The following is a 13,506-nucleotide window of genomic DNA, read 5'->3' on the forward strand; positions in this document are numbered from 1 at the left end:
TACATTATCAATTGAATTATTAATTTTCAATACTTCATTTGTGGTTTGTACTACTGAGTATCAAAATGAGATGAGAGGAATTTAGAAACGATAAGCAGTATCCCTTTCTAGATTCAAAGAAATTAGGATTAAATCAGTCTAAATTAGTAGGAAATCTGAATTTTTAGTATTTTTTATAAAAAATGTTTTATTATTGAGGATATTATTCAGTAACACAAATTCATGGTAAACAAGTAAATCACTGGCCCAGCTTGCTTCAACATAGAGAAGACTGTTTTCACTAAAGTATTAATTGCTTGCATGTTTTCTGTAAGTTACAAAGAAATTGTTAGTCAAATTCAAATTCAAACAAAACCCAATAAGACAATCAAGAAGCATTTATTAAAAGTATGTAGGTTTCAGGCACTGTGATGATTGCAAAAGATACAAATACCAGTGAAACAATTCTTACCCTGTGGGGAACCCAACATCATGTACACATGTAAGTAGAGACAAAATTTTTTAAAATTGGGAGTGGGTCCTGGCAACTGCATAAGTTGGAAAAGACTTCATGCAAGAAGTAGCATTTCAGCTAAGCTTTGAAGGAAACTTGAGGTTCTTTGGGTTGGAAGTAAAGGAAGAAGTGCAATCCAGACATGAAGAACAAGAGTGCATAATGTTGGCAAACCTATGGCACTCCTGGAAGAGGAGGCGGCTCACCTCCCCCATCTCCACACATGCCTGAGGACATTTCTCACATGACCCACCCCTCTGCTCAGCAGCCCAATGGGAGTACTTCTTCCCTCCCCTGTCTGGGGTAAGGCATTCCCTCACATGCCACATGAGGGTTGCAGTTTGGGCACTTGGTCTCTAAAAGAGTCACCATCACTGGTTTAGATTGTCTGGTGTGAGAAACAGTAAGAAACCCAGTTTGGCTGGATTGTTGTGTGGATAAAGGGGAGAGATGATGGTAGCAGCTAGGGGACACCATAATGCATAGAATACTGGGACTGGAGTCAGGAAGACCTGAGCTCAAATTCAACCATTCATAGCTATATGATGTTTGGAATAGTCACTGCTCTACCTGTCTGCCTCATTTTCCTCAATCATAAAGTGGGAATAATAAAAGCATTGTACTTCCCATATCAAATGCGATAATATTTACAGAGTACTTAACACAGTGGTTGGCATGTAATAGGTACTAAAGAGAATGAAAATCCCTGTCCCCTTGATTATTTTTAAAGAAGACCTGAGTTATCACATTTAATCAGTAATTAGACACAATAAGCAGTTGTCCCAGATTATAGTAAGATTACTAGAAATCTAGTAATTGCATTTCATAAGGAAAAAGTCTAAGCGATGTAGGATATCTTACTTTCTCTTTAATCTCATAAGCTATCATTTACAATAGTGTGTGACTCATTAAGTTAGCTGAGAGCTTATCAAAATACATAAAGGCATGTCCAGATGGTGAGTGGTGGAGGGTTTTGGAGGTGTGCTGACCTTTTGACCAAAGGACTTAGCCTAGTATATCAGATGGAAGGCCATCCCAACAACCAATACTCAATAAAAAGCTGAGACACCTCCTCAAGCACTCAATCATTGCTAGAAAATAGTCTTTCTGCCTATTGTCCCTAGATGTAACTCCTATCCTTTTATCCTAAATGGATCTCCCACCCATTGAGACCCAGGATTGGTGGTTGAATATTGGGGTGGGATCTTGAATGATGTAATGATGTTAGGATATAAAAGAAGGAGAAAAACCTCTCATTCAATTGTCTTAGATTATGAGGAAAATCTGATGACCTAGCTTTGCTGAGAGACAATAAACTTGTCATTGACTTGGAGTTTTGCCACTTTGCTTTATTCCACATTGGCTGAAAAATATTCGTGACAGTATCATATAAATGCTTATTCCTTCCCCATCCCTGGCCCTCAATGTGTAATAAATTAGGTTGAGGAACAGGTTGTGAAGGGCTTTAAATGCCAAACCCAAGGATTCTATTTTTTTTCCCTAGAAGGGGTGGGGGGCGGGAGGCGGAGGGCGCCATTGGTTATTGAGCAAGGGAAAGACCTGGCTATATTTTTCAGTTTATGGAATCACTTTGTGATATGAAGGATGAACTTGAGGCAGAGAGACCATTTGGGAAGAAGCTTTTGTAATAAGCCAAGGTGAGACTGATCTAGAGGTAGTGGTTCCCACCTGAGTGGAGAAAAGAGGAAGCTGAATGAATACATATGGTAAGACAGTAAAGGGTCAGGCTGTGGACAGGGAGAAGGAATTTTAAAAGGTGAGTTTAGGGGTAAGATAATGATTTATTTTTAATAATTTTTTTGTGTGGCTATGTTGAGTGAGATTCTGAGACTAGTAGTACAGAATGCCTGATAAACAGTTGTTAGTGGGTTTGGGAAACTATGGAGAGACTAAAGTTAAGTGCTAAGTACATCAATGTAAAGCAAAGATTCAATGAGATCATTTAGAATAATTTAATATTCTGATGAATTGGATTTCCTGTTTAACTGGTTTGTTTCAATTTATTTTATATTAACCCTTTTTGGAAATAGAAAATACTGTCATTTACTTCTACCTAAGACCTATTTTAGAATATTAGTGACTATAATTTGACCTTTTGTTTAGTGTTTTACAGTTCTGTAGTTCCTCTGGGTTATTATTCTGAACATCACTTACTGTTCATTATTGAAAATATGGAAAGTATAGGATATTGGGTTGAATCTGAAATGAAAACTTTGACTTAAAAAAATTTCCATCATTAGTTTTTCTCCCAAATATTATTTGGTTGTATAAGGAATATGACTAGTTAAGTTACTGTCAATACAGGTTTTATTTTTATTTGTTTATTTTAAAATATTTTCCCATGTTTACATGATTTATTTTCTTTCCCTCCACTCTTCTCTTCCTCCCTTTCCCTCCCCTGAACGGATAAGCAATTCCACTGGATTATACAAATGTTATCACTTGATACCTATTTCCATATTATTCATTTTTTCTATTGAATGATTTTTTAAAAAGCCTAAACCCCAAATCACATATCCATATATACATGTGCTAAGTGATGTCATATGTTTTGCTTTTGCATTTCTCCTCCCATAGTTCTTTCAGTGTGGTTAGCATTCTTTCCCATAAGTCCTTTAGGAGTGTCCTGGCTTGTTGCATTGCTACTAGTTGCAAAGTCCATTGTATTGGATTATTTCACAATATTTTACTTTTCTGTGTACAATGTTCTCCTGGTTCTGCTCATTTTAATAGTTTTTTTTTTTAAGTAAATTACAATTCTTTTCAAACCTGTACTATTTGCTTAGCAAATATTTCTAGATAGTTCAGAGGGATATTTTCAAACATGCCTAATATTAACCTCTTTGATTTGGGTCACCGTCTTAATTTTGATTACTTGGTACGTTCAAAGAAAATAACTAGAAATTTTAAAAGTTACTTGTTTAAATGCTGTTTAGAGTTAAGAGAACTATGTGACTAGCTTTCATGACAGAGGGTAACATCAGTGTGATTTATTTGATCTTCATGATTTCTAACCTATATGTTGGGGATACCTGAGGTACAGCAGTATTAAAAACAACTTTCTGGATGCTATTTTTCATAATGTATGGAAGCACTTGTGTTGAAAAAATGCAAATTTAATTGAGCTAATGGAATTAATTGTACATTTTTATCCTTTTCTCAGTTAATGGTATACTTATAGTTGTACTTATACAGTTGTCATGAGGTAGAGTCTCTGAAATTTAAAAAGATTCCAATGGGGGGGGGTGGTAAGGGATGTGTGTGTGTGTGTGTGTGTGTCTGTGTCTGTGTCTGTGTCTGTGTCTGTGTCTGCGTCTGTTGTTTACCTCTAGAGGGTAATCTGTTTCTGCTGAGGAGTAAAAGGAAGAACATGTAGTAAAATTCCAAGGGAAGAAAGGAGAGTTTGGATTGTGGGATGATTTATAGAGCCATTCTGCCCGATTTTTAAAGTGGGACTTAAGTTAATGGAAGGTAATCTGGTTGATGATTAGTAATCCTAATATGTATCTGCCTTTTAAAAATACCAGCATAGGAAATATTAATTGGCATGAAATCAAATTAAAATTTTAAGAATTCTTTACCTTCTATCTTGATATCAAGATATATATTGGTTCTAATGTAGAAGCTAGGTAAAGGCTAGACAGTGGGAGTTAAGTGACTTGCCCAGGGCTACATAGCTAGGAAGTGTCTGAGACTAGATTTGAACTTGGGTCTTTAGACCTGGCTCTCAGTCTTCTTAGTCACCTAGTTCCCCCTGCCCCCCAATTAGTTTCTAAAATAGTGTTTTAACATTGTGTACAAACACCTATGTACTAGATTAATAGACATGCTAACATGATGAAAATTTAACATTTCATCCCTTATAGTCATTTAAAAAATGAAAGTCATGTGATCCCCCCCCCATGCCATCTAATTAAGGGTCCATCTTAGAATATCCTAAAATCATATATAGTATTTTCTTTCTCCTTGTGGTTCTTGACAGTTGTAGTAAGAGGAAAGAAAAAGGAAGTGCACTTTCTTTTTCCTCTTTTTTCATTTACTCTGGGGACTGCTTCAGTGAAAAATGCTAACTTGATATGGGTTTATAGAACCAAACCCAAATTTGCTTTCCAGTGATTTTAATAGCTTCCAACCATCTCCCATAAGAACAGGGTGAATACAGCCAGATGCATATGTAACTAAGGATAATCAGTTTAAACAAATTGAAAAAGGGACAGTGTTGATTTAGAGAGTATAGCCTTGCTTTTAAAAAATAATCAAATTTATTAAATTTGTGAATTACTTAAAAATTAAATTTAAAAATGTTCATTTTTGATGTTGAGTGATAATACTAGATTTATCAAAATTATGTAATGGATTATTAGATTATTAAATTAGATTATTAAAGGACATCTAGTAAATATAGATAACGGGAAACTAATGTGACTTCATCAAAACCAGATCATACCATACTGAATCACTTTATTTTTTGATAGAATTACTAGACTTCTAGGTTAAGGAAATGCTCTAGATAAGATTTATCTAGGTCTTATAAAGCAGTTGAAAAAAATCTCATGCTACTTATGGAAATGCTAGAGAATAAGATGTGGGCTGGATAATAGTGCAGTCAAATGAAACTTGAACTTTATGAATGACCATATCCAAAGAAGAGTGATTAATGTTTCAATGGCTACTTGGAGAAATGTCTCCACAGGAGGACCTCAGAGATCTGGATGTACTTCATCCTGAACTAAAGGCATGGCATAATATGCTTAACAAATTTGCAGATAACCTGAAACTGGGGGGGTTGTTAGCATATATAGGATGATAGTTAGAATTTAAAGATATCTTAACATTGGGGCAAATCAGTATGGTGATAATTATAACATCTTACACTTGGATTCAAAATATGTCATGAATGCAAGATAGAGGAAGACATGGCTAGATAGTAGATCATCTGAAAATGATTTGGAGATTTAAATGAAGAGTCAATTCAATTTGTGTAAACAGTGATAGAATGGACAAGAAAGCTAGTGCCACCTCAGGCTTCTGGCCTAGTCAGACTATATCTGGAGTATTGGGTTCAGTTTTTGAAAAGCCATTTGGTACAATGATGAGTATTAGAAGGAAGGCAACAAAAAAGTGGATGAAGGGCTTTTAGGTTGTGCCTCATAACATATCAGAAAGAATTGGTAATGTTTTTCTGGGAAAGGGAAAGATTTGGTGGGGTAGATTTTAGAAGTGGGAGTGGTGGTGAGAGAAGAGTTGAAGGGGTTTATCTTGGAAGAAAAGTGATTATTCCTGTTCTTAGTACAGGAAGGCAATGGATAGAAGATGTACAAAGGTAAATTTATGTTTACTATTAGGGAAAAACTTGATTAACACTTAAAACTGCCAAAAGAGCCTTGCTATCTCAAGGGGGCAATGGGTACCTTTTGATGGAGATCTTTGAGCAAAGTCTAGTTTTTTGCTTGGGTAGAAGGGATTCCTATTTAGATACAGGCTGGATTAGGTAGCCCCTGGAAGTTGTGGGGTGGGGGTGGGGGAGAAAGATTGTATGAATCTATGATTAAAATAAGTTAATTACATTAAAGGTTAAATTGTAAGTTTTCTGTAATGTTTTGATTTAAAAATGGCAAACTTTCTAAATTGCCTTATCTTTAGATCTCTCATTCAGAAAGCAGTGAAAAACAAAGCCATAAGTGAAGATGATTTTTTTCTTAACTGTTCAGATATTATGTAGTCATATAATTTTGAAGTTTGTCTTTTCAAATAGCTTTCAGAAATGGCTGCATGGTGGGATGGAGAGCACTGGACCTTGGGATTGTGACTTTGTTCTACTACTTAAATACTGGTTGTATGAATGGCAGTAAAGCTTGGTTTAGCTTGCCCAATATTCCATGTATACCAAATTGCTGACATTAATATCTTTTTTATTTTTAAAATCTAATAAATGTTAGTACTTAAAAATGAAGATTTGGGGAATTTAAATTTTCTGAAACATTGCTATAAATCTGTTTTAGAGGCCTAGACATCTTTTCCCAGCTATAAATTCAACTCTATAGTATCTCTCTCTTTTCCAAACCCTTATCTACTATCTCAGAATCAATACTGTGTATTGGTTCCAAGGCAGAAGAGAGGGAAGGACTAGGCAATGGGGGTTAAGTGACTTGCTCAGGGTCACACAGCTAGGAAGGCCAGATTTGAAGCCAGAACCTCTCATTTCTGGGCCTGGCTCTTAATCCACTGAGCTACCCAGCTGCCCTCCACTCTATATAGGATCTCTGCTTAGCTCAGGCTATACATCCTCAACTATACTGGACATCTCAAGCTTAGTGGCCTATAGGCAATGCAAACTCAACATGTCTGAGTGAGAATTCATTCTCTCTTGTGCCTTGAGTGGACCATTGTTCCAAACTTTGTGATTTCTATTGAGGATGTCACCATTCTTCCAGTCACCAAGTTTGCAACCTCAGAGCCATCAATAACTCTTCACCCTATCCTTGACATAGTCAGTTACCAAACCATGACATTTCTTTTGTTGTTGCTGTTGTTTGTCTTATTTTTGACTCTTCATGACCCCATTTGGTGTTTTCTTGTCAAAGGTTCTGGAGTGGTTTGACATTTTCTTTTACAGATAAGGAAACTGAGGCATAGTTTTAAGTGACTTGCCCAGGGTTTGAATTCATGTCTGTCTGGTTCTCTGTTCATTGAGACACCTAGATGCCTCCTCGATATTGCTACTGCCATAAAATCCTTCTCTTTCTATTTGCATAGCCACCATCCTTGAATAAGCCCTTAATTGCCTCTTGCCTAGACTATTGGCAATATCTTCAAATTCATGTCCCTGATTTCAAATCATGTCCCTTCCTGTCAGACTTCCACACAACCAAAAGTTATATTCCTAAAGCACAAGACTGTTTGCCTCTAGGATAAAATGCAAACATTTCTGATAACCTGGTTCATCTTAATGAATTTAATTTTTTTTTCAGTTACATTAGAACCAATTTTTAACAATTATTTTATGACCCTTTGTGAATCAGAATCTCAGCACCCCTTTTCCCCCCTTCTCTTCCTCTTCCTCTAAGATGGTAAAAAGTCTGATTTAGGTTATTGCTTTCATGCAATACATATTTCCATATTCTTCATGTTATGACTGAAGACACATACACTAATAGACATTTAAGGCCTTTTTCAACCTGTCATCAGCTTGTCTTTTTGCTGTAATTACACATTACTTTCCTTTATTTTTTGCTATAGTTTAGCCAAACTGGGCCTCTTGTTCCTCCTATAAGACAGTTCATCTCCCATCTTTGTGCTTTTACTTTGTATAGACTTATATCCAGTGTTTGGAACACACTTCCTCTTTACTCTTCTACCTCTTACAATTTAGTTTCCTTCAAAACTCAGCCCAAATGCCATCTTTGGCTTTTCCTGATTCTTACTGTTATAGGACTTTCTCCTCCTCTCCTTTATTATCTTCTGTTTAGGTTTTTTAATACTTAAATATATACTTAGTATGTGCTTCTTAATTGTTTAGCCAGAGATTTGTGGTATGACCCTTATTCTTTTTGTGACTCAATTTCCATTGACTGGCCTACACAATTGTAGGAATCCACATTAGTGCATAAGTAAGAAGGCAGAAAAAACAAGAAATGACAACTGTTGGGATAATGGTAATGCTTTAAAATTTCAAAACAGCTTCAGAATTTACTGTAAAATATGGATATTTATTTGGAAATATTCTTTAGACAGTTGTAGCTTTTCCGTTATTTGAAAGTGTGGTCTTGGGGAATATTCTAGTGGAGACCTAGCATGATATCAACCTAATAATTTTCATTTCTATTACATGCATTATGGATTATTTATATTTTTAAGTTTTCTTCATTCCATAAATCTATGTAGATTTGATTCCATTTTTCTTATGTATATTATAACAGCTTGCTTTTGCTATCTTTCTTGGTTTGGTGTTTTTATTCCCCTTGACCTGGATGTTTCCACTCTCAGGTCTTTGGGGACTGTTCCATATTCTAGATATTATGTGCCCTGACCAGCCACATTAGTCATTAGAGGCCTTACCTTTATCCAGTGTCTCTTGCCTGTATTTGTAGTGTTTAGAGATTGTGCTGCTGCAAAGAAAAGGACCTAGATACAGCACAGGTTCTTCCCAAATTGATGGTAGTTGAGGAAGAAAAGGGTCAGGATTCATTATCACTTGTGTCATTTTTAGTGCACGGATTGCCCAGAATGGGAATGACAAAAGTAATATTTTGATTTTTGACTGCTATGGAGTTAGGGATCTATCTAGTTAGACCCTGGACCATATTTCCTCAACATTGCTCCCCACTGCCACTGCCATCTGACTTGGCCAGATGGCAGTAAGCAAAAGTTTGATTCCATCCAATAACCACTAACTGACAATAATGAAGTTACTGACCCTTAGGTCTTACATAGGGAAATGTTTTGTTGATATTGTCTCCTTATCATGAGTATTTAGGGGAAAAGATAGCAACAAAATAATTTTTAACTCTCTTCTTAAAATGAGGAATTTGAAAAGTATATTATTGGGAAGGAAGGACTTGGCTTCTCACTCTACAGCCAGCTTATCTCTCTCTAGGAACTGATAAATGAGTAGAAAAAACTTAAATCTTTTAATAATGTAGAACAAGATTGTTCTAAGTGACCAACTTTATAAGCTCAAAAATCATTTACTTTTGGTTTAGCAAAGGTTATCTATAAAAGATGGCAAATATACATATTACTTTTAAAAATGTAAAAAAAATTAAAATCAAATAAATATAGGTGACTATTTACCGTACAGAAGAATTCTTGACCTTTACCGCAAATTTTCTCTAACTAAATAAGTTATCTTAATGCTTTTAATGCATGATTTGTTTTAAAAATATGAAATTTATGCAAAAATTTCAGGAATACAATTTGGTGGCAAAAGCTTTGTAGTAATTCAGACTTCCCAGCAGAGGTCCTCAAAGCAAGGCTTGCAATACATTTTCCTTTTGGCATTTTATTTTCTTTTTTGCTTTGTGTTATGAGAATACTAATGTTACATTAATTTATGATTTGAACTGAAAACTTAAATTTCCTTTTTCTTTTTAGCTCCATTTACCTCTTAATTCACCTTTGCCTGGAAGTGAATTGACCAAGGAACCTTTTCGTTGGGATCAGAGACTCTTTGCATTAGTGTTGCGATTGCCTGGTACCATGGCTGTTGAATCAGAGCAGTTGACAGGTGTGCCTCTAGATGATTCCGCAATCACACCAATGTGTGAGGTGACAGGAGGTAAGGTTTTTGATTAAAACAAAAACAAAACTCTCAGTTAGTGCTAACCTAAGAGCATTTTTAAAATGCCTTTGGCTTTAATGGACACTGATCTTGAAGCTGTTATAGCTACTGGATTTGATTTTGAATAGCAATATTTTATGCTTCTCAACTAGAAAATGGAAGTATTCATAATTCCTTAGATGTTTTCCTTAACTATTTACTTAATTATTAACTAATAGGAGATTAGCAGTTTGGAGTTATTAGACTGATATGGTGAAAGAATATGGGTTCAAATAGAGATGGGTTCAGATCCCATCTCCAATAATGCCCTGGGAACCATGGTGAGTCACTTAACTTCTCTAGGCTTCAGTTTTATCACCTATAAAATAAAGGGGTTGAATTAGATGTCTCTGAGTGTCTTCCCCACCCCCACCCCCAAATCTAGAACTATGCACCTTGGTTGGAAACATTAAAGTTAGATTTAAGAAAGAATTTCTTATAGGAGCTGTTTATTGGACCAAATGATTAAGGAAGAGTATAGACTATTATGAAAATATTTTAATATTAGGATGTCTAAGGGCATAAGCACTAATCTTAGAGGCAAAGATGTGAGTAGAAATATATTTCAACCACATGTTCCACTTAAAAATCAGATAATGTAGCCACTTTGTTAAGTGAATATTATTAAATAACTCAAAAGATCATAATGGTCAGGAGATGTTGGCAGAGTGTTTTATGAACTAGTTTTGTCTGAGACACTCAGATATAAAGTCAGGGCTTCTGTTGTCTTTAATTGTGTGCCTGCATGCATATTTGTGACTCTGTGTGTGTGTTTAAATGAATGAAAAAATATTATGCATTAAGTGTGAAGCACTGGGAATACAAAAAAAAAAGGACTAAAGTACTAAAAGTAGAAGAAAAGAAACTTTGCTTTGTAACAATGGGAGAAGACAGCACATAGGAAACTTCTTTAAGTCAAATGTCAAGGCCCAGTGGCCCTTAGCACATAGTGATGCATCATCTTTAGTGTCATTTCCATTAATGAAACCTTTTTATTTTCTGTTGGTGGACCGTTTGATGATTCCAAGGACTTAGTTTATAAGTTTCTTTTCTTGACTTCAGTAATTGGCTGAAGAGAAGGCAAAGGCTGTAGCCCTGGAAGAGGTAGTTGCCAGTTCTAACTTATACAAAAGTTGTTTTCCTGAATGTTAGCTGAAAATAGTGTTTAGGGGAGGGAGGGTGTGGGAACTAATGCTGCAGAGGTTCTTAGATTTACCTAACTATAGCTGCCTACTTGTTATTAGTCTCCTGTCAGTGTCAGTTGGTTGATAGTGTTGTTGATATTGGCAGTATTGGTGGGCCTCTTTCCACCAGGTTTGCTCCTCTAGATGATTGGCTGCAAAGTCCAAGCTGGAAGAAGGGTTGGTGTGACTTATTCTTAGGGTTTTTGAACTATAGGACCCTGGAGGGTGGTGTGAAGAGAGCAAGGATATAGTGTAGTTGTGATTTGATCTGCCTATCACATGCCATTATCTTGTTTTTCAAGGTTGTGTGGTAATATTCAAGAATGTTTTTATTTCATTCTTGCATTGCACTGAACCATCTATAGACTTGATATAATTTTTGAAACCTCAGGGAATAGAATTTAGAGTTTGCAGGAACCTTAGAAATCATGTAGTCTACCTTAATTGGATAATTACTCGTTGTACTTGCAATAGTACAACTCTCAGATGTATATACAGCTTTTCAGCTATTTTATTATTTGTTAGGTTGAAGGACTTAAAGATTTTACATATGTGTAAAGGTTAAATTTAATGGTTGGACACAGTTTATTTACCAAAATGGAGGGGAAACAATAAAGTAGAGAAATGTGACAGAGGTTATAGAAAATACCTATACTAGTCCTTGGTCAGGAGGGCTGGTAGTGAGTTAGCTGGAAGCTAGGCTTAGGAAACGAGTCAGCCTTTTCACTCACCCAACCAAGTGGTCCAGGAGTCTTTAAGTTGAAGTCAGGATCCACACTGCAGTCTCCAATGAGGTTCCCTCCAAGACTATCTCCAGGAGACACTCCCCGCAAGACTAAACTTCACCAGCCTCCCAACTGAAGAATTTTGTGGCTTTTATGGTGGTTTCCTATCCTTGCCCCTCTTCACAGAGGCCAATCACAATTTCCAAAATTGTCATACCTCTCATCCTCCTAGGATTCACACTTTTGGATTCACACCTTTCTGAATGTGTGAACTCTTAAAAGAATTCAAAAGTTTCTGGCTGTTTGAGTTAGAAAAAAGGGTGGAGCTTTTCCAAGTATCTTGCTGGCTTCTCACCTTTAAAGGTGTTAACTCTCCTCCTGGGAGTAAGAGTTTGTGGACTTCCATTATCTTAGGGTTAAGCATGGGTGTATTTGCTTTTGTTGATTAATTAAAAAATAGACAAGAGAGTTTATCCTGTCTTCAGTCTAGTGAGGTACTAGGCAAAGAGAACAAAGGATTTCCTTTTCACAAGTGCAAACTCAGAATAGACAAAGAGGACCAAGAATTTCCTTTCATAGATGCTTTGTATACAGGTTGGAAATATCTGTTTTTCACTAAATTATTTTGGAGAATTGGTATAAATTTCTAGGATTATTGAGTGACTTGGCATTAGGTTCAGATAAATTTAGGATTGTACAATAAAACAACCATAGAATGACTAGAAGGAAGCTTGAAGTTATCTAATTTCAAGTCTCCTGTCTACCTGATCATCTGATTGGCACAATGGACAGAGCATTGGGCTTGGTGTCAGGAAGAACTGAGGTTGCATGTAGCTTCAAACACTTGCTGTGTAATCCTGGGGAAATGGCCTAATCTTTCTGCCTCAGGTTGCTCAATTGTATCACGTGAATAATAATAGAACCTACCTCACAAGGTTGTGGCGAGAATCAAATGAAATAATATTTATAAAGTTCTAGTGTCTGGCATTATTAAATACTTGTTCTCATCCTTAATCTTTTCTCCTTTCAGAAATTCTGTATTGAAATAGTTTTTACCAACTAGCTATCTCTTGCCTTTGGCTTAATTTTTGTTTAACCTCCAGAGCAGGTGATTCTACAACCTTCCCTGGTCTTGTATTTTAATTTTTCAGGAATCTTCAGATGCTAGAAATTTTTTTCCTAAAATCTAATGGGTCCATTTAGTTTAGCACCATCAATAATGGAAATAGAGGAAAGCTGTTCTTGGTCACATGAAGTTTTCAAGAAACAATCCTAATTTTTCTTAGGTTAGAGAAATTCATTTTTTTTTAACCTTCATTGTTAGTTCATTTCAAAAATTAGAATTTTGGTTCTATTACTTTATTTTTTTTAATTGTTACTCTTCAATTGTATTCAACTCTTAAGTGATCCCTTTTGAGTTTATCTAAGGATACAGGAGTTGTTTGCCATTTCCTTTTCCAGCTCACTTTACAGATGAGGAAACGGAGGTGATTTGTCTATGGTCACACAGCTAATAGGTGTTTTAGGCAGATTTGAACTCAGGAAGATGAGTCTTTCTGGTCTTAGGCCTGGCACTCTATCCACTAGGCCATCTAGCTGCCCTTCTTTTGTTTTCCTAGACTTAATTATGATGCTACTCTAGTACCTACATACTTGGACTATTTACACACTTGTGTATGACCATGCATTTGTATTCATACTGTCTGCTCTGGTCTATGGGGGCTAGCACTGACCAAAACCAAGTGAAGTCTTAACTTTGATTTA

At 35.9% G+C, this 13,506-nt stretch overlaps 1 protein-coding gene across 3 annotated transcripts in view; it reads left to right on the forward strand.

Moving 5' to 3' along the window:
• The window catches only part of INTS6 (integrator complex subunit 6), a 92,361-nt gene that overhangs the window by 48,942 nt on the left and 29,913 nt on the right, over positions 1 to 13,506 (forward strand). For all 3 annotated transcript variants that reach the window (XM_001368490.5, XM_016421927.2, XM_016421928.2), the window contains one exon: positions 9,608 to 9,791. In XM_001368490.5, the coding sequence (XP_001368527.1) occupies positions 9,608 to 9,791 (184 nt within the window). The remainder of the gene's footprint in view (positions 1 to 9,607; positions 9,792 to 13,506) is intronic.

The sequence above is a fragment of the Monodelphis domestica genome, chromosome 4, assembly GCF_027887165.1.
Source record: "Monodelphis domestica isolate mMonDom1 chromosome 4, mMonDom1.pri, whole genome shotgun sequence".
Taxonomy (NCBI): domain Eukaryota; kingdom Metazoa; phylum Chordata; class Mammalia; order Didelphimorphia; family Didelphidae; genus Monodelphis; species Monodelphis domestica.